The sequence below is a fragment of the Aegilops tauschii genome, chromosome 7, assembly GCF_002575655.3.
Source record: "Aegilops tauschii subsp. strangulata cultivar AL8/78 chromosome 7, Aet v6.0, whole genome shotgun sequence".
Classification (NCBI taxonomy): Eukaryota; Viridiplantae; Streptophyta; class Magnoliopsida; order Poales; family Poaceae; genus Aegilops; species Aegilops tauschii.
In genome coordinates, this window is record NC_053041.3 from 419,808,406 (window position 1) to 419,831,648 (window position 23,243).

Consider the following 23,243-nt stretch of genomic DNA (forward strand, 5'->3'; position numbering starts at 1 on the left):
TAGATGATGACGATCTTGACTCCCTCAAGTTGGACCACCTTTCTTGATTGCGTTGGCTCGATGAAGACTAGATGATTACTCCCCCATAGTCCACTATGGGTGAGCCACCCTTCGGCACATCTTCACAAGTCCATTGTCACCACAATGGACGGCAAGCTTCAATCACTTGATCTCTTCGTGATGCTCCACTTGAACTTGCACACGGCAATCTTGATGACGATCACCACTTGATGTCATCCTCTCCATGGGTTGAGTGATATCTTCCTCTTGACGCAAGCCCATGAACACATACCTAACCCCACATAGAACTCTCACATACCATGGGATCACTTGATCCCTCTCGGTACATCTTCTACGCTTTGTGAGTTGATCAACTTGATTCACTCTTGACTTAGTCTTGATCAACCTAGAATCTTTCCAACTCTCTTCATTTGGATGATGTCTTGAAGGTAAACATGAATGATCACACAATCTTCTTCTTCAAGACATGCTTGCAATAAGCTCAACTCTCACATGACCAATCTTTGGATAATTCCTTAATAGCACCTTGGTCAACACAAACTCTCCTTGAAACCAACACATGTACTCCAAGAAAAGCCTATGGACAAAACCTTCAAATATAACTCAAGGCAACCATTAGTCCATAGAGATTGTCGTCAATTACCAAAACCAAACATGGGGGCACCACATGTTCTTTCACCTATGGGCCATCCCCAGGCCAAGTACACTAAACGAGGCCAGCCCAAACAAACAGGACGCTGGCTCCAGGTTTTGGTGCACCGAACAGATCGTTGGCTCCAGAATTTCACATGAGAAGCTGGCGCTCGGAAGCTGGCGGTGGAGTTCGGGATTTTGCGGCCACGGAGGAGTACCGAACACGCCCTTAATATCATACCAAATAACCGCAAGCCTATTCTCTGGAAGTGATTTTTTAAAGGAAATTTGGCTCACTGAAATATTATAATGTCACTCTTGTTATTCAATTCTTCACACAAAGTGAAATATGCTTTGTGGAAACTCTCTCTCCTGGAATTTTGGGAAAGAGGACTAAATACATGGTTTGCTAATTGAACATATTAATGTATGATCTTATAACAAGCTTCACATCAATGGAATAGCGGGTCATATGGTTTTCTAAATGAAGCAAGGCGGTCATCTACAAATGTAATTGTAAAATATTTTGCATTATTATTGTATATGTTAACATTGTTTTGTTTGTTTGCAATGATAAAGTCACATTGATGGAAGTGAAAGCTTGGTAGTGTTTTAACTTTCATATGAAAGGAACGTTTGAAGCTTCCTATGTTTTAGGGGTGAAACTACATAGAGTATGTTTTGAAACTTTTCCTATGGAAAATTGCAAACTTATTAAAGTACCCAAACTCAGCGAGGAATTATGTTTGAACTCCTGAGGACAAATGGATAATAATGGTGTTTGAAATTTACTATATCTTTGTTATACAATCATACCTTAGATTTCGGAATTTATGCCACATTCAAGCAGTGGGAGGAAAGACGAGCAGCTAAGGGAATCTCACACATCATATAAGATTGTGGAAAGTGCATCACAACTTGCCGCTTCTCGAATTTTATATTAAAGGTAAACACATTGAGGGAGCTATTACTGTATCTGCGAGATGAGAAATAAGTCCAGGTACGCATATTCAATTTCTTTTGTAGTACTAATATGGTGCAGGTTCACGGACAAAAGTTAGGAATTTCTTTCAAACATGGTTACTTATAGAACTTCATTTACTAATTGGATTTGATATTTATGTGGTTTTGAAAACTTTATTCAACATGGTTATCTTCTATTTTACCCGATGTGGAATTAATCATATTATTGATACATGTGATGGAAAATAATTGATGCGGAATTTCACTTGAGGAAGCAAAATACTCAAGGTGCCTATAAAGGTGGAATTACATTCGAGGAAATAATACTCGAGGCGCCGAGGACAGCTAAGCTGGAATAATTAGGCGGAAACTAAAGGTCTCATGTGATCTTAAGTGTCACAACACGGAAACATATTGAAGGGAAGTATCATCGTATATAATTTTTTGTGGTTTTTCAATGTAGTGTTAATATGATTGTTGATCCCTTGACTAAGCCTCTTAGTCAAGAGGTATTTGGCAAGCATGTTAAGGCTATGAGTTCACGAATATTTGAATGATCGTTCTGATAAGTGGGAGATGTTGGAATTATGTGTCCTGCAACTATATTCAAATTACTAGGAACTACTAATATTCAGAATACCTCAATTTGGAATTATACATGTATTTATGCATGGAATTACTTTACATGATTATCATGGAATTATCACTTGTTGAAACGCACTTGGGTTATATGCTTAAGGAAGCTGGTCAATTATCAGTAGAATACAATATACTATTTATATTGGAAAGACTACCCGGGTACAGTGATAATTAGAAGGAGCTAGATCCTACAGTTAGATTACAACCCTAATGTTGATCTACATAATTAGAGGTTTACACTATATTATGACGCGTTGCTCACACGCGCGTGCTCCGGAGACACAACGGGTAGAATCCGTTAATAGACAAATTAGATCGTGATTGGTAATTTGATCTGGAGTCTATCCTGGTAAACTAGTTGAAAATACTAGGAACCTTATCTGTATAAGAGGTGGACTCTTTACAAAGACAGTACAAGAAGGTCCCTACACCCTAGGATCAGTATTGCGAATTGTGAGCGGCATCACAGATAAGCGTAAAGGAATAGGGGGGTAGACCACAAACCCTAAGAATTTCTAACAGAGGCCGCGTGCCCTGGCGTCGTCTCCTGTGCCGACATCCTCGCGCTCGCCGCACGGGACGGCACCGTCCTGCTCGGCGGGCCAACGTAAGCGGTGCCGCTCGCCCAGCGAGATTCCACCAACGCTAGCCTCAACCTAGCGAACGTGGAACTCCCGCCGCCGTCCGCCAACGTCAGCGGCCTCATCGTGGTGTTCGGCAGGAAGGGCCTCACGCTGCGCGAGATGGCCGTGCACACCGTCGGCTTCGCGCAATGCCGGAACTTCCAGGACCGTGTCTACAAGGAGGCCAACTGCCCCACCTTGATCACCGCAGCTGCGAAGTGCAAGTTGGTCAACCACTGATCAACGGGACTACCAATTGTTCGTGCCACTAGCGGAGCTTGAGGAGAATCAAAGGGGGGCCAAAGAGAAAATATGCATATTTGGGGGGGGGCAATGCCCCCCTCAGAACTACACATAGCTCCATCGCTGGTTCGTGCCAAATGATCATACTAGCTCATGTCATTCGAAGTTTTCGTGTCACACAAAAGTGGCACAAAGACGAATGATGGTTCAGAGCCAACAATCAGTAGAAGAAAGAAAAGGAAGGTGAATATAAGTCAGTTTGTTGTGAGCATGTCATGATGTCGATGTTCAACATTATGATTTTTTTACATGGTCTTGTAGTTCCAGAAACATGAAAGATCATGGTCTTCTATGACAAGCATGAAGGCTATTTGGCACCACAAAAAGTGTTGACACATTTCTCATGTTTACTTATGTATGGTTTTTCCAAAAGTTCCTTTATATGCTCTAATTCTTGATTTTATGTGTCCACGGTGTAGAAAGAAATCATGATGTTTACAGTTGGCATACCAGGTGATAATCGTACTCTGAATGTTTATTCTGCTGTTGGAGGATAAAACTACACATGTTCTCTTAGGTATACAGTTTGCAAATTAAGATCATACTATCCATATTGTTCATCTGATATGTTGAGTTTGTCATTTTGCTATGCTGGTAGCATGTGATATTTCAAATGCTCAATAGGAAAACACATGGGAGTTATAATGTGATTGCATAATATTGTGATATAGTAGTTTAAAGTTTGCTAGCAGTGAAAGGTATCCAACTAGCCAGTGTATAGATACAGATATAAACGGAATGTTGAATAGCGTTATCTGATAATCTATAGATATACTTTATACTGATACGAAATCAATTATGTTTTGATGAAAATAGCAATATATGATAATTTATCAATGGTCATCTTCTTCGCACCACCTCTTGAGCATATTACTTGGATTATTTTGATTACTATTCTAACCTCTCGCCTCTGTCACTTGGTTCCAGCCTTCCAGGGCACGACCGACTGCGGTTTCGAGATCTTGATGCTGAACAAAAAAAAGGATAGGATCAACCAAGAACTCCACCACTGGATAGTACCATCAACATGCCCTCAATTTGACAGTAGAGTGATGGCCGAACATCGATTAGCAGTTTACCTTGGTTTCTCTGAACATTTCATACAATTGTATACAGTTTCCTTGAGAATGGCCATTCAGTTTAAAGTAGTGCTAAGTGATCAACCCTTCTTTGGGACTTGACATTTGTAGCACTGGGAGACAATGTTGTTTGTTCTAGTGTTTTGGAACTTCACACAAATAAAACAGTGCTTCTTGCTTGTGTAGAAAGTGGTTGGCGAAATGAGATTTTGCAACATCCATCATAATATGCTTTACTCTACGCTGCTGCTTACGAAAATCCGTCAAAACATGCTGTCTTCAGTGTTTGTGTTTTGCTGATTACCTTTTCAGAGTCAGGAGCATCGCATCACCCCACGGGCTGGAGCACTGGATATTTTCCCGTAGCAAACTTGCGAATGTTTTGTCCACTCGTTTGGCTCTGCTCAGCTGGTAGCCTTCCTTCACCAATGCCGCCAATTCCTCTTCCTCCAACCCCGTGCGCTGCCGATTCGACCCCACGCCCCGCCGGCGACGCTGTTCCTCACCGGAGCCGAAAGCCGATAACGCGCCGCCAACGCTGCCGCATCACCACCACGTCCTCTTCATCCGCCTTGTACGCCGCCCGGGTCCTCATCGCCGACGCCCCCACGCCCCGCGCATTCTCCGCGCTTTTCAAGGCCGCCTCATCCTCCTCCCCCTCCCCCTCCCCCTCCCCCTCCCAATCCCTTGGTGCGCAGCTCCACGCGCAGGCCGTGGTGCGTGGCTTCTTGGGCGATGTGGATAACACCATCCTCTCCACCGCCATCCTCAACTTCTACGCCTCATGCCGGGAGCCCGACCTCGCGCGGCGGGTGTTCGACAGAATGGCACGCAGGAGCGCCGTCACCTGGAACGCGCTCATCAAAGGGTACGCGCAGGCGGGCCGCCGGGACGAGGCGCTGGCGCTGTTCCGCTGCATGAGGAGACAGGACGGTGTCGCCCCCGACAAGTACACGTTCCCGGCGCTGCTGTCCGGCATCGGCAGGAATCGTAGTGGCGGCTGCGTGCAAGAACTCGGGGCGGCCGTGCACGCGCAGGTCGTCAAATCCGGGCTGGACAAGGATCCGTTTGTGGGCGCTTCCCTACTTTCTATGTACGCGGCTACAGGAGCACTGGAAGATGTGAAAGCCGTCTTTGATGATATGGATACTTTGGACCCGGTTGTCTGGTCTTCTATGATCTCCGCGTATGTCAACTGCAAGGAGGAAGAAGCTGCTCTCCTTACATTCTACAAGATGTTGTGCCAAGATATTACGCCGAGGCAGTTTGTCTACTCCAGCCTGTTTGCCATCTGCGGGAGCATGTCGATGCTGGAGATGGGTAGGCAAGTTCATGCCCACAGCCTGAAGAACATAACTGACAACGATGCCGCCATGACAAATGCACTTTTAACCATGTACTCTGATTGTGGATGCATTGATGATGCATGGAGAGTCTTCGATTCAAACGACATTGTAGATGTAATATCCTACAATTCCATGATTCTGGCTCTTGGACAGCATGCACACCCGAAAGAAGCAGTTGAACTCTTCAAGCGGATGAAGTTTTCTGGTTTGATACCTGATGAGGTTACCTTACTGAATCTTCTTTCCGCTTTCAACCATGCTGGTCTTGTTCATGAAGGTTTGCATTTATTCAATTCCATGTTGGATATAGAAGGCATAAAACCGACGTATCAACATTATGCCTGTGTTATTGACATGTTGGCGCGATCAGGAGAAATCGAGGAATCCATGAAAACAATTAAGGAAATGCCCTTTGAAGCTGAAACACCGTTATGGAGGATTGTTCTTGGTGCTTGTAGCAAACATGGTGATATTGAAACTGGCATGAAGATTGCAGAAATGCTGTTTGAGAAGGAACCTTATGAGCCCACAAATTATATACTACTTGGTAATATCTACGCAAGATTAGGAAGGTGGACAGAGACAGAAAATATTAGAAGTTTGATGGAAAAGAGCGGTATAGATGGGGATGATGCCTTTAGTTGGATTGAAATGGGCCAAAGGACACACAGATTTGGTGTTGATGACCGTGCACACCCCATCTCCGAGGAGATATATAGGAATTTGGATAGGTTGATGGGTAGTATCAAGGCTGCAGGTTATGTGCCTGATACCAGTTTTGCCACACACAGCACAGGAAAAAACAGAAGAGAAGAATCACTACGTTATCACTGCGAAAAACTGGCCTTTGCTTTTGGGGATTTGGCTTCCCCTTCTGGAGACACTCTCCGCATCATGAAGAACCTCCGTGTTTGTGGTGATTGCCATTCTGCATACAAATACTTCTCCCTCGTCACAGGAAGAAAAATAGTACTGAGAGACAACCACAGGTTTCATCATTTTTATAAGGGGGCTTGTTCATGTCGTGATTACTGGTGATGGATCAATAAATTGTTCTGTTATACTCCAGTAATGCATCATAGCATTGGTATAATCATCTAGTATTGCCTAGCATACAACAGAAGTGTAACATGCCCTGAGGTTTCCTTCTACAACTAGATTACTCAGAAGCCCCTTGACGACTCACACTTCAACACCTCTGGAGTACATATTTATCCCTTTGATCCTTTCTACATTTGGTCAACAATTTTTGCTGCATATTAATAATATGTTACATCTATCGTTATGATTGCAATTACTTGAAGAATTGGTGAGAAAAATTGACAAATTATCTTGAGAAGGTCGTGTATACGATAGGTCTGACATGCTATTGGAAATTATATAATATCTTGGGTATAAGCTCTTCCAAAATTTTAGGAGAAAATGAGAAGAAATATCACAAAGTATCTGATTATTGACAAAACTGGAAATCACAATCTTTGCTGTTTCAAGGGCAACATAATTCTTTGCTAGAAATGAAAGTATGCCTATTAAATATATATTTTTGGCTTGTTTTATTTTAGTTTATCACTCAATATGCAGTTGGCTTATTTTTCATTTATGTAAGTAATAGTCAGTTACTAGCTGAATAGTTTACTGTGGTTTTAGGCTCTACTGTTGAGTAATCTTGTTGCAGTGCTAGGATTTTTTGTTTCCTGAAAATGTCTAAAGCTCCAAGCTTTACATCCCCAACGATTTCTTTACACCAAGCTGGTACATAGATTTTTTCCCCATGGTAATTTGTAATTTCCTTTTTATTTATTAAACTTATGATATGCTATGATCATTAGTTTCAGGTCTTTTCGAGCTTGAGTCTTCCACACTGCAACAAAGAAAATATTCTGCAACCATATACAGAGTGTAAACAATCATTGGAAAGGATGAGTGGAAAAGAAGATGAACATATTAAAGTTTGGGATATGTTAGAGGCCTGGATATTAACATATAATGGATCTTTGATCTATTGGGTTCTAGAGAAAAATTGTCTACATTTAGTTGTTTGTATTGGGGTGAGAATCATAGCCTCGTGAAATGATTATTGGTGCGAGATGTACAAGTGACGTTAATAATATGCAGACAGTAATCACAAGTTTAGAAATATTTCCATTGTGATAATATTTTTCTTTCTTTCTAATTTGATAAGTGTACTTCCGCAAAAGTAAGTTTCTAATCTAGAAGTTTCATATTTGAGGCAGATACATGGCAGTAGATTTATGGATTAGAAAATTCACATCATCTATCTGGTTAAAGATTGATAGTTTCAGTAAAAGGTGCCTATAAGATTATTGTAGTCTGCCAGTTTTAGTTTGAATACAAGCTTTGGAATGCATTATCAATCTTTGTATGAGCTTCATACAAGGGCCTACAACTGCTTTGGATTCATGGCTACGGTATTGTTCACAGTCATCTGGGTCATTCTTACCACTAGGCCCTATGAAATATACTGGTGCCATGACTTGACGAAATAAAAACATTATGTAACTCGGATGCTATCCTGGCCGAGTGTGCCAGTTTCAGAACGGAAACAAGAAGAACAACCCATCTCCCTCTAACCATCATGATGATGCCACATCCTGGAGTTTTGAGCAGTCGCAAATCCTGATGCTTCCAAGTCCAAAGATGTTTGTGGCCTTGTGGGTTTCTACAACATTCAAAAGCAATTCCTACTAACTGTAAAATTTATGTGGTACACTGTGTACATGATGTATTTTTTTTTTTTTTGAAACGAGGCAAAAGATTTGCCATTTCATTGATTAAGAAGAAGGTTTCAGACAAAGCCGCAAGCGGCAAAAGGTAAAAGATTACTCTCGCGGCATTACAATACCCAAGTGCTTGGCACCTGCCAAAGCCCAAAGCGACACCTCTTGCTTGATCTTGTTAATGATTACCACCGGAGGGACTGCAACGTTGCGAAAGACTCTCGCGTTGCGCTCAGACCAAATCTCCCATGAGATGAGCATCATCAATGAGGCAAGGGCTTTGGGCGAGCCGAGACGAATCTGAAGGTTATCGTTCCACCATCCTTTGACCGAAGCGCTCGCCGACCAAGAAGAAGTAGAGATGTGGTGCATTCCGAGCCACGGGAGAATGTCGTTCCAGATGCGCAAAGAGAAGCGGCATTGGAAGAGAAGGTGGGCCGCGGACTCCTGCACTTGCTTGCAGAGAAGACACAAGCCGCAGTTGGGCCACCCACGACGGATCAAGCGGTCTGATGTCCAGACCCTATTTTGAAGAACCAGCCAAGCAAAGAATTTGCACCTCGGCGGAGCCCACACTCTCCACACTGACTGGACAAGATCAGAGGAGGTGAGGCCTTCGAATTGCGTCTTGTAAGCCGAGGAAGCTGAGTACGTTCCGTCCTTAGAAAACTTCCATATAATCGAGTCTTCCACTTCATCCTCGAGGGCCACCGTTGAAACCTTTTCCCAAAGGTCAGCAAATTGCTCAATCTGCGCGAGGGACAGACCGTTGGCGACGTCAATATTTGCGATCCAAAGATTGCTGGCCATGGCTTGCCGGACTGAGGAGTTTTTCTTGCGAGAAAGATGGAAGAGGTCCGGTGCAATGTCACGGGGGCGCAAGCCGTTGAGCCACGACGAGTTCCAGAATTGCGCAGTTCGTCCGTTCCCAACAGTGACCGAAGTGGCAGCCGCAAAGAAGTGGCGATCCTCATCAGTACACGGAGTCCCCATGCCAATCCAGGGCTTGCTCCTATCAGTCCATTCGAACCAAAGCCATCGGAGCCGTAGAGCCTTAGCAAACTTGTCCAGATTAAGCACTCCAAGCCCACCCTTTTCCTTAGGTTTGCAGACAAGCTCCCAGTTAACCTTACATTTTCCTCCAGAGATCTTGTCCGAGCCCGCCCAAAGGTATGCACGGCGAATACTATCAATTTTCTTGAGGACCTCCACCGGGATGTCGAGGGGCGTGAGGTGATAGATGGCAATGGCGGTTAGGACAGCCTTAACAAGAACAACACGGCCGGCAGAGGCCACAAGCCTTCCTTGCCATGGAGGGAGCTTGCCTGCAATTTTATCCTCAAGGTACTGGAAGTGGATTCGTTTGAGGCGTTTAACAGCAAGTAGGAGTCCAAGGTAACGCATTGGGAACGAGGTGCGCACCGCCGGGAAAGCATGAAGAACCTCATCAAGGTTGATGTTGTCGCATCGGATGGGGGCAACCAAACTTTTTGCACAGTTGGTGACAAGGCCAGTTACCGCTCCAAAGGAGGTCAGAGTTGCAGCAAGGAATTGGACATCTTCCTTAATGGGCTTAACAAATATGGCTGCATCGTCGGCATAGAGCGAGGCCCGAACGGGGGAAGATCTGCCACACAGAGGGTGAAGGTGCCCTTGGGTCGTGGCCTTGCAGAGGAGGTGGTGGAGCGGATCGATGGCCAAGACGAAGAGTAGGGGAGAGAGCGGGTCTCCCTGACGAAGACCACATCCATGCTTTAGCGGATCACCCAACACTCCATTGATCAACACCCTCGAAGTGGCTGTAGAGAGCAAAGCTGAAACCCAGTCGCGAAATCTGTCCGGGAATCCAAGGTGCTTCAACAGATCCATGAGAAAGTCCCAACGCACAGAATCGAAAGCCTTTTTGATGTCAAGCTTGAACAATAGCGTCGGGGAGCGGCTGCGATGGAACTTTCTCGCCAAGTTTCTGACATACATGAAGTTGTCGTGGATGCTTCTCTTTTTGATGAAGGCACTTTGAGCATTTGAGACAAGGTCGTGCATGTGAGGGGCCAGCCGGTTTGCCATCATTTTTGCAATAATCTTCGCGACGGCGTGGATGAGGCTAATGGGACGGAAATCCGAGATACACTCCGCCCCATCCTTCTTCGGGATGAGAGCAATGTTCGCCGAGTTGAGCCAGCTTAAGTTTGAGGAGCGCAGGTTTGAGAAGTGATTGACAGCAAGCAAGATATCATCTTTTATGATCTCCCAACATGCCTTGAAGAAGGCCCCAGAGTAGCCATCCGGACCCGGTGCTTTGTCGCTGGGGAGATCAAAAATCGCCGGTGGTTTGGAACAATCGAGCTCTACTCCTTGCTTGCCGTTAGGTATGCAGGATGGTTTCTTTGAAGATTATGATCTTGCTTCATCTCTCTTCTTGTGTTTAAATAGGACACTATACGTCAACATTTAATATCATGTGGTGGAACAACCATCCAATGAATGCGTTCATGCAGTTAAATACTGTGACAAGGTGCATGGGCATTCTAGTACACTTGTAGCATCTCCTTCCTTAATAAAGTACCCCCCCTCCCCCCTTATAATAAACATTTTGATCGTGGCAATTCAAGTCATTGTATAGATTTTTGTAGCTGACCACATTTTAGGAAAGCATTTTTGCATTTGCCTCTCAAGTTGTAGCATTACTAACAAGGGGAAAATGTTTTAAGAAACGAAAATGCCAAATTGAGACCGAGCTCCATGGAGGCTTAATTTTGAAAAATTCAAAATTCCTACTGTTACTATTACGTTTCAACTTATTTTGAAAAAAATAAACATAAATCCAGAGACATAATGTACATGGGTGTAAATTTTCATGATGAAATAAGTTAAAATGAGAGCTAAAAAATATAAAAATGTGGCTTTTCAACATGTGCACTGCTCATTCTAAAAGTCCAAGATTTTTTTTATGCAGCTCGCAATTCAAGGTTTTTCATATTGAAATTTTACAACCTGGCGCCCTTCGATCTACAAATGGGCATCTTCTTTGACAACGTATAACAGGGGCAAAGCTACATGTGAGTGTGTGCGTGTGTGTGGTGGTGGTGGGGGGGGGGGGGGGGCACCGCCCGAACCCAAGAACCAAACCTCCACATATAGATGGGGATGATGCCTTTAGTTGGATCGAAATGGGCCAAAGGACACATAGAATTTGTGTTCATGACCATTCACACCCCATCTCTGAGGAGATATATAGGAATTTGGATAGATTGATATGTAGTATCAAGGCTGCGGGTTATGTGCCTGATACCAGTTTTGCCACACACAACACAGAAAAAGACAGAAGAGAAGAATCACTACGTTATCACTGAGAAGAACTGGCCTTTGCTTATGGGGATTTGGCTTCTCCTTCTGGTGACACTCTCCGCATCATGAAGAACCTCCGTGTTTGTGGTGATTGCCATTCTGCATACAAATACTTTTCCCTCGTCACAGGAAGAAAAATAGTACTGAGAGACAACCACAGGTTTCATCATTTCTATAAGGGGCTTGTTCATGTGGTGATTATTGGTGATGGATCAATAAATTATTCTGTTATACTCCAATAATGCATCGTAACATTGATATAATCATCTTGTACTGCCTAGCATACAACAGAAGTGTAACATGTCTTGAGGTTTCCTTCTGCAACTAGATTACTCAGAAGCCCCTTGACAACTCGAACTTCAACACCTCTGAAGTACATATTTATCCCTTTGATCCTTTCTACATTTTGTCAATATTTTCTTGCTGCAAATTAAGAATATGTTTACATCTATCATTATGACTGCATTTACTTGAAGAATTGGTAAGAAAAATTGACAAATTGTCTTGAGAAGGTCGTGTATACGATAGGTTTGGCATGCTATTGGAAACTACATAATATCTTGGGTCTAAGCTCTTCGAAAATTTTAGGAGAAAATGAGAAGGCATATCACAAAGTTTCTGATTATTGGCAAAACTGGAAATCACAATCTTTGTGGTTTCGAGGGCAACATAATTCTTTGCTAGAGTTGAAAGTATGCCTATTAAATATATATTTTTGGCTTGTTTTATTTTTCTTTATCACTCAATATGCAGTTGGCTTATTTTTCATTTATGTAAGTAAATAGTTTACTGTGGTTTCAGTCTCTACTTTTGAGTAATCCTGTTGCAGTGCTAGGATTTTTTGTTGCCTGAAAATGTTTAAAGCTCCAAGATTTACATCCCCAATGATCTAAAAAAATGAAACAGCAAGAAGAACAACCCATCTCCCTCTAACCATCATGGTGATGCCACATCTGTACGATTTGCGATCTTCGCAGTCGCCAATGCTAATGCTTCCAAGTCCTAGTATTTCTGTGGGTTTCTACATCATTCGAAAGCAATTCCAACTAACTATAAAACTTATGTGGTACACTGTGTACGTGATGTATTTTGATATGAACATAGGAACAATCGAGCTCTACGCCTTGCTTGCCCTTAGGTACGCAGGATGGTTTCTTTGGGAATTATGATCTTGCTTCATCTCTCTTCTTTTGCTTAAATAAGCCACTATACGTTAACATTCAATATCATGTGGTGCAACAACCATACGATGAATGCTTTCTTGCAGTTAAATAATGTGACAAGGTGCACATGGGTATCCTTCCTCAATAAAGTAACCCCCCTAATAAACATTTTGACCATGGCAATTCAAGTCATACTATAGTATCTTTAGCTGACCACATTTTAGGAAAGCCTTTCATTTGCCTCTTGAGTTGTAGGATTACTAACAAGGAGGAATATGTTTAAGTAGCAAAAATGCCAAATGGAGACCGAGCTCCACGGAGGCCAAATTTTGAAACTTTCAAAATTCATACATTTACGATTCAGTTTTTTTTGAAAAAAAAACACGTACCCAGATTCATATTGTACATGTGTGTAGATTTTCATGATGAAATACATTAAAGTGAGAACTACATACAAAAAATAAAATTGTGGCTTTTCAACACATGCAGTTTACATTCTCAAAGTCCATGATTTTTTTTGTGTGTTGTTCATAATTCAAGTTATTTCATCTTGAAATTTTGCAACCCTTCGATCTACAAATGGGCCTCTTCATGGACAATACCTACTAGGGGGGAATCTACATGTGTGTGTGTGGTGGGGGCACGGCCCCCATGCCATTAAAATCATTGAAGATTTGTTGGCAATGACTATTAGTCACAGATCTTTCTGAGCTTGGTGCCTTCCACATTGGAACAAAGAAGGTATTATGCAACCATATACACAGTGTAAACAATCATCGGAAATGATGAGAGGAAAATAAGATGAACATATAAAAGTTTGGGATTTCTTAGAGCCCCGAATAATTGATCTTTGATCTGTATGGTGCTGAGAATTTTTTTCTTTGCGAATGCTATATGTAGTTGTTTGTATCTGGGTGGGAATCATAACCTCCTGAAATAATTATGAATGCAAGATGTACAAGTGGTCATACAGTATTCACAAGTTTAAAAATATTTCCACTGTGATAATCTTTTTTATCTTCTGTTTCATAAATGTACTTTTGCAGAAGTAAGTTTGTGAACCTAGAAGTTCCATATTTGAGGGAGGTACATCACAGTAGATTTATGGATTCAAAAATTCACGTCATATTGGGTAAAATAGAATTACTAGTTCCATTAAAAGGTACCTATACTACTCACTTTGTTTCTAAATATAAATTGTACTAGTTTTTTTTTTGAAAATCAAACCTTGTTTGACCAAAGTTTATAGCAAAATATGTCAAGAATACAATACTAATAAATAAATAAAATCTTAAAATATATTGCATGACGAATCTAGTGACAATGATTTAGTATGCTAGATAATGATGTTTTTCTCTATAAATTTGGACAAAGTTAGAGAAGTTTGATTTTAAAAAAAACAAAACACTAAAAATCCGACATCAAGCATGACAAATCAAATATTTTTATGGCAATTTATATAGGCACGATGATGGCAAATTTAGTTTTCAAGCACAACAATTTTCCGATAAAAATTAAACTGAGACGATTTTGCCATGCTCGTCAACTAAACTTGTCATCCTCGAAGAACATAATTTGCCATGAAAAAGTTTGATTTGCCATGGTAAAAACATCTGACGTCGGCTTTATAGTGGAGTCCTAGAAAAATGATACACCTTGTACTTTAGAACATAGGGAATATTATTTATCTGCAGAGTGCCATTTTTTGAAAGTTTGAATACAGTTTTCCTTTAGACAAGTTTGAATAGGTACAAGCTTCGGAATGCATTATCAGTCGTTCAATGGGCTTCATTCGATGGCCTACAATCGCGGTCATTCTTACTTTCTTAGCACTGGCCATATTCTAACCTATAAGGATCCGGGACGACCCGCCCTTTCGAGCGATCCATCATTTTCGCCTCGTTGTGGCCGTTTGATTCAGCCTGGTCGGGTCAACGCGTCCCTGTCGGCCGCACGTTTTTTACTCTCTGTTTTGACCAAGTGATCGAGCGTGGGCTACGATGACTGGCGGGCTCACAGCGGTCTTCCATTGGCGGGGTTTGAGATTCTCGAGTGAACCGTCCCTGGCGCGCCGCGTGGGCCGCTGACCGCGGCGTGCGTCGTGGGAGGACGTGGACGGTTCGCCGACGCATGCGTACCCGCTTTGGGAGCCCCCCTCGCGATGACAGGCGGGCCGGTGCCGCTCCTGGGCCCGATCGTCGGTCGGACTGGCTGGATGATCCTCACGGGATGGGGTGGGTGAGCATTAGTGCGTCGTGGGGTTGGCTGCGCAGGAACCGCGCAGGGTGGGCAGCCGCATGTCTCGTCCCGTCTCGTGTGGGATTCGTCGTAGCAGGGTCGTCGCAACCCGGGTGGGCCGGTCCGTGCGTACCCGTTGCGTGCATACCCATCGCTGCGTGTGCCTCATCCCTTCACTGGCCGCATTCGTCGGCCTCTTCTTTTGTTTTCTTTTCCATCAGTTAGGCTGGTCATGGTGGGGAGTAACATATATTAATATCATGCATATAATATTAATGTATGATACTACATTCATAGTGCATAGTATCATAGATGGTCTTATTTATTGTCATGCATGACACAGAATAGCATTACATTTATTATGTTACGGTATCTACCTATGTTATTATAATCATCTCTCTTCTCTTTAATTGTCTGTCATATAAGCATGTTTACGAGTCCGAAGTGCATGTTACTATTTAGGTTAGCCCACTGTGGCTAGCCTTATGGAGTGCCATCGGGGTGGGTTCGCCGGGTCGCGGAGAGATAGGTTTGCTGATGGAGATATACCCGCTGGTTCTTTGAAGGGATGACATGTGGGACGCCCTGCTACCTGGTCCCGTGCGTCGGCGTGTGGTGTTTATTCGGCCTATGTGCAGCCTCTCCGCCGGAGTTGGAGGGGGTTGTTGGCCTTCACTGTTGGTTTCGTCATGCTGGTCTGGCTCCTCCTCTGGGTCTGGTCTCTGGTCTTGCCCTTCTTTTGTTCGTTGCTGGTCGCTGCTCCTGGGCCCGTGACGACGGACGGTCCCATTGCTCTGTGGGACGGTTGTATGCTACGGCCGTTTGTCCCCCTCGATCCCGGCTCAGGCTGAGGCATGGTTCGACGCTGTGGCTGATGCGCGGTTCGACCAACCGGACGTGCGAGCGGCACGCCGTGGAACGCTATGGCTGATGCGCGTTTCGACCAACCGGACGTGCGAGCGCCATGCCGTGGGACCCGCTGCTGCGAGGCGTGCGCCAAACCTGCGCAACCCGTTGGCCTGGTGTCTCTATGACGGTGGGGTTGGGTCGGCCGCTTAGGCCACGTGCCTTCGCCGCGTTGGTGGGTCTGCCTCCGTGCTGCCTGTTGTGGAGAGAGGCCACGCCTTCCTTCGTCCCTCCTTTTGCCTCTCTCGGTTTTCGCTGTCCACCGTTCTCCTCCTTCGCTCCACTAGGCTTCACTTCCTTTTCGCCTCGCCGCGGTTAGCTGATCTTCTTCGTCGTCGCCGCGTGCATGCCAGCGGCAATGGCGTCTGCGCATTCGGTCGGTGCTGCTGGTTAAGGTCAGTGGTTGCATTCCTTGGCTCCTGCTCTTTCCCTTTGGTTCCTCTGCGCAATGCATCCTGCTTACCACGGTATTCTTCCTCTTGCGTGCTACATGTGCAGCCCAGTTTCTTCCCCTGCTGTCCTGCGCCCGTCATCGCACCGTTCTGCCGTTTGCATTAAGGTCAGTCTTCGTTCTGTTTGCCTGCATGCAACGTGTTCGGAAGAATGCCTCTGTGGTAACCCGGCCATCTTTTTCTCAGGTTGTTCGTCTGTTGCTGCGCCTTCGTTTGCTCGCTGCTGTTCTGGCTGTGCTTCTTCGGTCTGGTAATGCGCTGCTCCTTAGCTTCTTCCTCACTGTGCGTTTGTGTGCTAATGGTGATGTTCGTATGGTGTGTTCTATTCTCTCTCAAGATTACCTTACAATTTTATTGTTGCGGTTGAGCTAGCTAGAGGCTTCATGCTGCTTATGTCTATTGGTTTGGTTGAAAGCAGACTGTATGAAATTGATTGATGGGCATCTTCTTCAGTTTCTGCATGTTGGAAAGAGGATCAGACTACTCATCAATTAAAAGCTTAACAATGTCAATTGAAAGCTTTTGTAGTTTCCAATAAGAAAATGTTGTAGATATCAGTGCCTAAGAATTATTTGTTTTGGATTCTAATTTGTTCAGCAGAGGGCGATCGGTATAGAAGAGATGTATGCACAAATTTCCCTAGGTGCAGCATCTTCTACTAATAAAGCTAGGAATCTTTGGTTCGAAGGAGCCATGTTTCTCTTATTTCAAGATATGTTTTGTCAATACATGCACTGAAAAGATAATGCTTCAACATCTTTTGTATAATAATGCTGCACTCTTCAAATCGAACAGTCATCTGCTGAAGCACTCTGTTTGTCTACATTTTTGTAGGAGTTTGGATTACTCTGAGCACTGCCTGTAGCAAAGCCATCATGGCAGCCTGCACATAAGGACTTCCGTGCGGCACAGGTAATCTCCTCTGCTTGCGCCCCCACCTTCTCTAGCTGCCCTCTCCCTTTAGGTCTCAATTTATCTCTTATATGCAAGAATTTGCGTCATGATTGAAAGAAGTGCAGATTTCTCACTTCATTGGCGGATGCACATGAGCTATGAATGAACCTGGAAGAAATTTATACTCCTACGTGATTTGCTTGATTTGTGTATGCTCGGGCATCATTCCTAATATAGCTCATAATTTGAATTTTATTTTTGGTCCATGATAACAGTACTCTGTCGTCGGAGCATACTGCCATATCCCTGCTCCCTTCTCCTTCTTCCAATCCCTTGCCGCGCCTCTCCTCCTGCTCCCTCTCCCTCGTGCGATTTTATCACATGCTTTAGATGTACACAGTTTGATAGCATGATGAAGTGTTCTTCAACAATTTGTGTGTCTCTCACATGAAAAAGATAACTGTCTTGTGTTTCTCTTTCTTCTGAATATATAGGCCTCTGAATCATCTTGTGGTATATTTACATCTTAATAACTGAAATATCCGCACTTTATATCTTTGTGGTTTGCAACCACTGAAAATGTCTTGTTACAGTTTTATCTTTCTTTTGGTGTTGCTCAGTGCAGGTAGGTTCTCATGGTAGCCTTTGATCCACTCGGATCTCAATGGTACTGGAGACTCTAAGGTGAGCTTTTTCTTAATTTATTTTTATAGTATGTCCTATGTCAATTTGAGGCGCAAACATATATTATGTACGCATACTGCTCATGGTGCATTGGGATGAAAAGCCCCGAACGAGGAAAGATATACATTTCTTTATTGTTCAAAGCTCATTGTATGAGATCCCAATGGTGCACGAGTTGTTCATTAAATAGCTTTACAAATGGAGTGGTGAATCCTCTCTAAATTCGGAGTCAATGTATCTCCTTTGCAACTCTGGATTAATAGAGCCGATGAAAAAGGAACTAACTTATTTGGATTGAGACTGCTGCTAGGATAAATGGTTATTGTGGTTTATATAGATTGCTCATGCTGCTAAGGAACTCTGTATTAATTTCTCTATTCCAAATAGCCCACCAAAGACTAAACAAATGGTGATAGTTTCCTTTATGTATAAATTTAGTTATAGTTGTTGAGAAATATTCCATTGTGCATTGTACTGTGATTTTTTTAAGCAACACCATTATGGTATTTTTATTGCTCCATTTCAAGTTTCACTTGATCACTAGCCTGTTTGTTCTCACCTCATCATCATGGCCTTTCTTAAGAGTGTTCAGGCATTTTTTTCCTTCTGTAAATTAGTGGTCTTATTCATGTTGCGAACCCCAATATGGCATCTCACCATTCCCCACGATCCACATGTTAACTATGGATTTATTTGATGATAATATGATATCAACTGCTTTTTCTTCAGGATAAGCTGACACCTAATAAGGATCAGCAGAACAACAAAGATGCTAAGAGGCAACCTTTTGGGTTTAAGGATATCAACAACAGGGCTTATGATGCCGAAGAGAGCTCGAGTGGCGTCTTTTGGTTCTTGAAGCCCTGCGCTTTCCTGGTGGAGTAGCAGCAACAACAGGGCTTATGAGGCCGAAGAGAGCTTGAGTGGCGACTTTTGGTTCTTGAAGCCCTGCACTTTCCTGGTGGAGTAGCAGCAAAATACTTCAGAGGCTTTAAAGCTACTGCACTTCACATAGTTAGGATCAATTCTTTGTTTTGGTTTGAAATACTCCCAAGTTCCTCCTATTTGATTGATTCATCTGATGGACATTATGTCAGGCAAATATCCATACAAGTCGAGATATTAATAATCCCATATGTGGAATTCAAGATATAGAGAAATACTATTATTCTTCTGCTAATTGGTTGCTTGACCAAATGTACTGTAGATGATCTTATTATTGTTCAAGATATAGGGAAATGTTATTGTTCTTCATTGTAGTGGATGATATCCATCCCAGTTATTGAGATGATGCAAGTACTACCGATGATTTTTGTCTCTGAGCAAACAGAAATGTTTTTCTTTTTTGCGCACAAAAACAATAAAAGGTTAATAGCTTTTGAAAAAAAGAAGGCCTCCTTAAATGGTTCCTACATGCTATTAGGTATACATATATTTTTTAGTACCAGAGTATGCATTTTTTAGATTTCTTTAATGCATACAGGAATATGTGTTTCTTTTCTTTTTATACATAAGCATCTAAATTCTTAGCGTGGGCAAGACAAAAAGATCACTAAAAGGATACACATATTTTCAACATGACATGGTTTTAAATGAGAGTATATACCACCAAATTAGAATGTGGATATATATCTTATTGTGCACAACAAGACACCATTTTTTATCATATGTAACCTACAGCTAAACTAACTAAAACATACTATATTTTATTTTTATAGGGCTTTATACTATCAAATTAAAATGTGTATATACATCTTTAAACGCTGAACCCTTAAACCATGGATATTTTTTTCATCACGAACATGGGTTTAGCGTGCCTCTGCGCCATTTGGCGCAACGAGTCCACTAGTGCCACTAAAAGAAAGGATTGGCCATGTGAAATGGAACGGGCCATGCTTTAGAGGGTTCGAGAGCGAGCTAGCATGGCATGCATGCAGCCACGTCACGGCGCGGCGTGTCCTCTTCACGCGAGCTTCACCGCCAGCTTACCTCACGTATATATAGCGCAGTGCACCGCAGGACGACGAGGCGTACACGGATCGGAGAGGCAGAGACACACCCGCACCAGTCACTCAGCTCATCCGTAGCGAGGCATATCAGCAAGAGCCATGGCGACGAGCAAGGAAGACATCAAGCACGGCACGGCCCAGGCGAGGTTGACCGTGGACGACGAGCTCAGGACCGGCTACTTCAACGGCACGCCGCTCGAGGGCGGCAAGATCGCCGACTCCGACCCCGTCGACCTCTTCGCCCAGGCGCGACACGTCGCCGACGCCTCGCAGCAGCAGCCGCGGCGTGATCTAGGGGAGGAGGAAGGGAGGAAGGCTGGGTCGGAGGAGCCGCGGGCGCAGGCGCGGCAGGGGATGGGCGCCGGTGGACGTCAGCTTGGGCGCCAGTAGCTGGCTAGCTAGCCGTAGTACCACGTCGATGTAGAGCTACCTAGAAATAAAGTTGCCGAGGCCGCCGGCCGGCCGGACGGCCGATGTTGTATGTCGTATGTAGTGTATCACCGAGGTCAACCGTGTGAGAAGCACCACCTAGCTCTGCTTTTGTCATAAGTTTCACCCTGCATGCGCGGTGCTTTAGAAAATAAATGAACCAGTGTTGGTGCATCAATTAGCTGGACTTATCTTCTTTCTTTTCTTAGCGAAAAGCAATGTACTGGACAATCGCCCTGATGGCTATAGCATGCTTACAAGACACTTCCGTCTAAGTTCTCCGTAAGCATGGAGATTTTCGAGCGGGCCTCAACTTCAAATGGGAGATCATTGCGGTCTATGGCCCGGCCGACCACCGCCGCTCTGAAGCCTTCCTCGCTGAGCTTCGGCATAAGGTGGCGGCCGCCCAGCTACCGGTGGTGGTGGGCGGCGATTTTAACCTCATACGGTCGGAAGACGACAAGAGTAACAACTTGGTAAACTTTCCCCGGATGCAGATGTTCAATAACTACATCGCAGACATGGGCTTCGCGAGCTTGATAGGGTTGGTGCCAGATTTACTTGGACCAACCGCCAAGCTGAGCTGACCCACTCGATCCTCGACAGGGTCTTCGCATCTTCTGAGTGGGACATTCGTTGTCCCCTAGCTTCGCTTTGGGCGATTATTCGGATTGGATCCGATCACGTCCCCCTCCTCCTCTTCTCTAAGAACGAACGTCCTCCACCGCCGCCTCGCTTCCGGTTCGAAACCTTCTAGTTGCGTCAATCTGGGTTTGCCGCGGCGGTGATTGCTCGGTGGCATGAGGCGCGCGAGGCCCCCCATCGTTCCCTCTCAGCCGTTGACTCCTGGCACTTTTGTGCAAAGCGGTCTCGCCAATTCATGAAAGGATGGGGTACTAACGTGGGCCGGGATATCCGGGAGCGCAAGAAAGTCCTCTTAGAGGCCATTCAGACCCTCGACCTCCGTGCGGATGGCGCGGGCCTATCGACCGAGGAATGGATGATTAGGTATGACCTTGAGGACCAGCTCACGGTCATCTACACTAATGAGGACGCGTATTGGCGCTTGCGGGATACGTAGAATTGGGTCCTCAAGGGAGATGCCAATACAGCTTACTTTCAGGTCATCGCCAATGGCCGTCGTCGTCGGAACTCCATCCCGCTTCTGTGGGATGGAGAGACCCTCCTGCAGCAGCCTGAGGACATCCGTGCCCATGTAGACAGCTTCTACAGAGACCTATTCTCTGCCTCCCCTCGGGTAGGGCTGGCCCTCGATCACGACATCTGGCCGCCCCACCGTCGTGTCTCGCCGGCGGATAATGTGGCCCTCACGGCCCGTTCTCCGAGGCTGAGGTTTGGGCTGCCATTAAGGGCATGAATCCATCGTCGGCCCCTGGCCCCGATGGCCTCCCAGTGAAGTTCTTCCAGACCTTCCGGGAGGTTATTAAACCTGAGGTGATGGCCCTCTTCGAGGAGTTCTACGTTGGGTCCATCGACCTTACCAGGCTGAACTTTGGGATTATCACCCTTATTCCCAAAATAACCGGGGCTTCGGATATCTGCCAGTTCCACCCGATCACGGTGATCAATGTCATCTTTCGCATCCTTGCGAAGGGGTACGCCATTAGGGTGGCCCCAATTGCGGACCGGATCACTCATCCGGATCAGTCGGCATTCATCCAGGGTCGGTATATCCTGGATGGAGTCCTAGTGTTTCACGAAGCACTCCACGAGGTGCACACCAAACACCTCAAGGCTGTTTTCTTGAAACTCGACTTCCACAAGGCCTACGACACGGTCAGTTGGCCCTTTCTTCATGAATGCTTGCTCCGGAAGGGATTCAACGATAGATGGGTAACCCGCTTGATGCAAATGGTCTCCTCGGGCCGGACGACGGTGAACATAAACGACGAGATTGGCCCCTACTTCCCCACATTCCGTGGGGTCCAGCAGGGCGATCCCTTCTCTCCGTTTCTCTTCAACGTGGTTGTAGATGCGCTAGCTGCCATCCTGGATAAGGCCAAGGCAGCTGGGCATATTAGGGGTATCGTCCCGCACCTGGTAGGCGGGAATGGGATCTTCCTTCTCCAATACGCGGATGACACCATTATAATGGTGGAAGGTTCAGTGAACGACATCGTGAACCTGAAGTTCCTCCTGCTATGCTTTCAGCAGATGTCTGGCCTCAGGATCAACTTCGATAAGGGTGCGGTCATGGTGTTGGGATACACCCAAGACGAATGCTAGAGCATCGCTGACCGCCTCAATTGCCAGCTTGGGTGCTTTCCCACAACTTATTTGGGGATCCCCATTAGTGACACGAGGCTCACGGTGGCCGAGCTGCGCCCCATGGTGGGGAAGCTTCAGCACCGCATCGAACCTTGGCAGGGCCGCTGGCTCTCTAAGGCCGCCCGGATGGTGCTCATTAACTCGTCCCTCTCCAGCTTGCTCCTATTCATCATGAGTTTCTACAGCCTACCTGAGACGCTGCACCATGAGATTGCCACAGTCCAGGGACGCTTCTTCTGGGCTGGCGAGGGCGACAAGCAGAAGTACCACATGGTGAGGTGGTCAGAGATCTGTAAGCCTCGTGAACAGGGCGGTCTCGGGATCATGTCCTCCAAGCGCATGAACATAGCCCTCCTGACTAAGTGGCTGTGGAGGATTGCGAACGGTGAGGGTGGATTGTGGCTGCACATCAACCAGCAGAAATACCTCCGTGGCGAGCCACTCGCCTTCTGCCAGCGGTCCGGTGGGTCCCAGTTCTGGCAATCA

The 23,243-nt window shown here is 44.9% G+C and overlaps 3 protein-coding genes and 1 long non-coding RNA gene across 6 annotated transcripts; all 4 read left to right on the forward strand.

Moving 5' to 3' along the window:
- Positions 1-1,637: 1,637 nt before the first annotated feature.
- Positions 1,638-3,119, forward strand: LOC120968951 (peroxidase 2-like). Its single transcript, XM_073504203.1, has 4 exons — positions 1,638-1,654; positions 1,697-1,710; positions 2,779-2,863; positions 2,906-3,119. The coding sequence occupies exons 1-4, from the start codon at positions 1,638-1,640 to the stop codon at positions 3,117-3,119; spliced, it is 330 nt and encodes a 109-aa protein (XP_073360304.1).
- A 1,397-nt stretch (positions 3,120-4,516) lies between these two features.
- On the forward strand, positions 4,517-7,746 carry LOC109763581 (putative pentatricopeptide repeat-containing protein At5g52630). 2 transcript variants are annotated; one of them, XM_040397307.3, is made up of 2 exons: positions 4,517-7,359; positions 7,437-7,746. In XM_040397307.3, the coding sequence occupies exon 1, from the start codon at positions 4,639-4,641 to the stop codon at positions 6,643-6,645; it is 2,007 nt and encodes a 668-aa protein (XP_040253241.2). In that variant the 5' UTR covers positions 4,517-4,638; the 3' UTR covers positions 6,646-7,359; positions 7,437-7,746. The 2 variants fall into 2 exon arrangements, with proteins under 2 accessions (XP_040253241.2, XP_020178018.3); XM_020322429.4 differs by having other exon boundaries at positions 4,517-6,810.
- An 8,364-nt stretch (positions 7,747-16,110) lies between these two features.
- LOC109763589 (uncharacterized) lies at positions 16,111-19,334 on the forward strand. 2 transcript variants are annotated; one of them, XR_006665895.2, is made up of 6 exons: positions 16,111-16,395; positions 16,499-16,559; positions 16,639-16,702; positions 17,287-17,364; positions 17,972-18,030; positions 18,760-19,334. It is a non-coding gene; the product is annotated as an uncharacterized lncRNA (long non-coding RNA). The 2 variants fall into 2 exon arrangements; XR_002232946.4 differs by having other exon boundaries at positions 16,119-16,395; positions 17,967-18,030.
- A 723-nt stretch (positions 19,335-20,057) lies between these two features.
- On the forward strand, positions 20,058-20,646 carry LOC109763592 (SEED MATURATION PROTEIN 1). The gene has a single exon (XM_020322442.4). The coding sequence runs from the start codon at positions 20,139-20,141 to the stop codon at positions 20,427-20,429; it is 291 nt and encodes a 96-aa protein (XP_020178031.1). The 5' UTR covers positions 20,058-20,138; the 3' UTR covers positions 20,430-20,646.
- Positions 20,647-23,243: the final 2,597 nt, after the last annotated feature.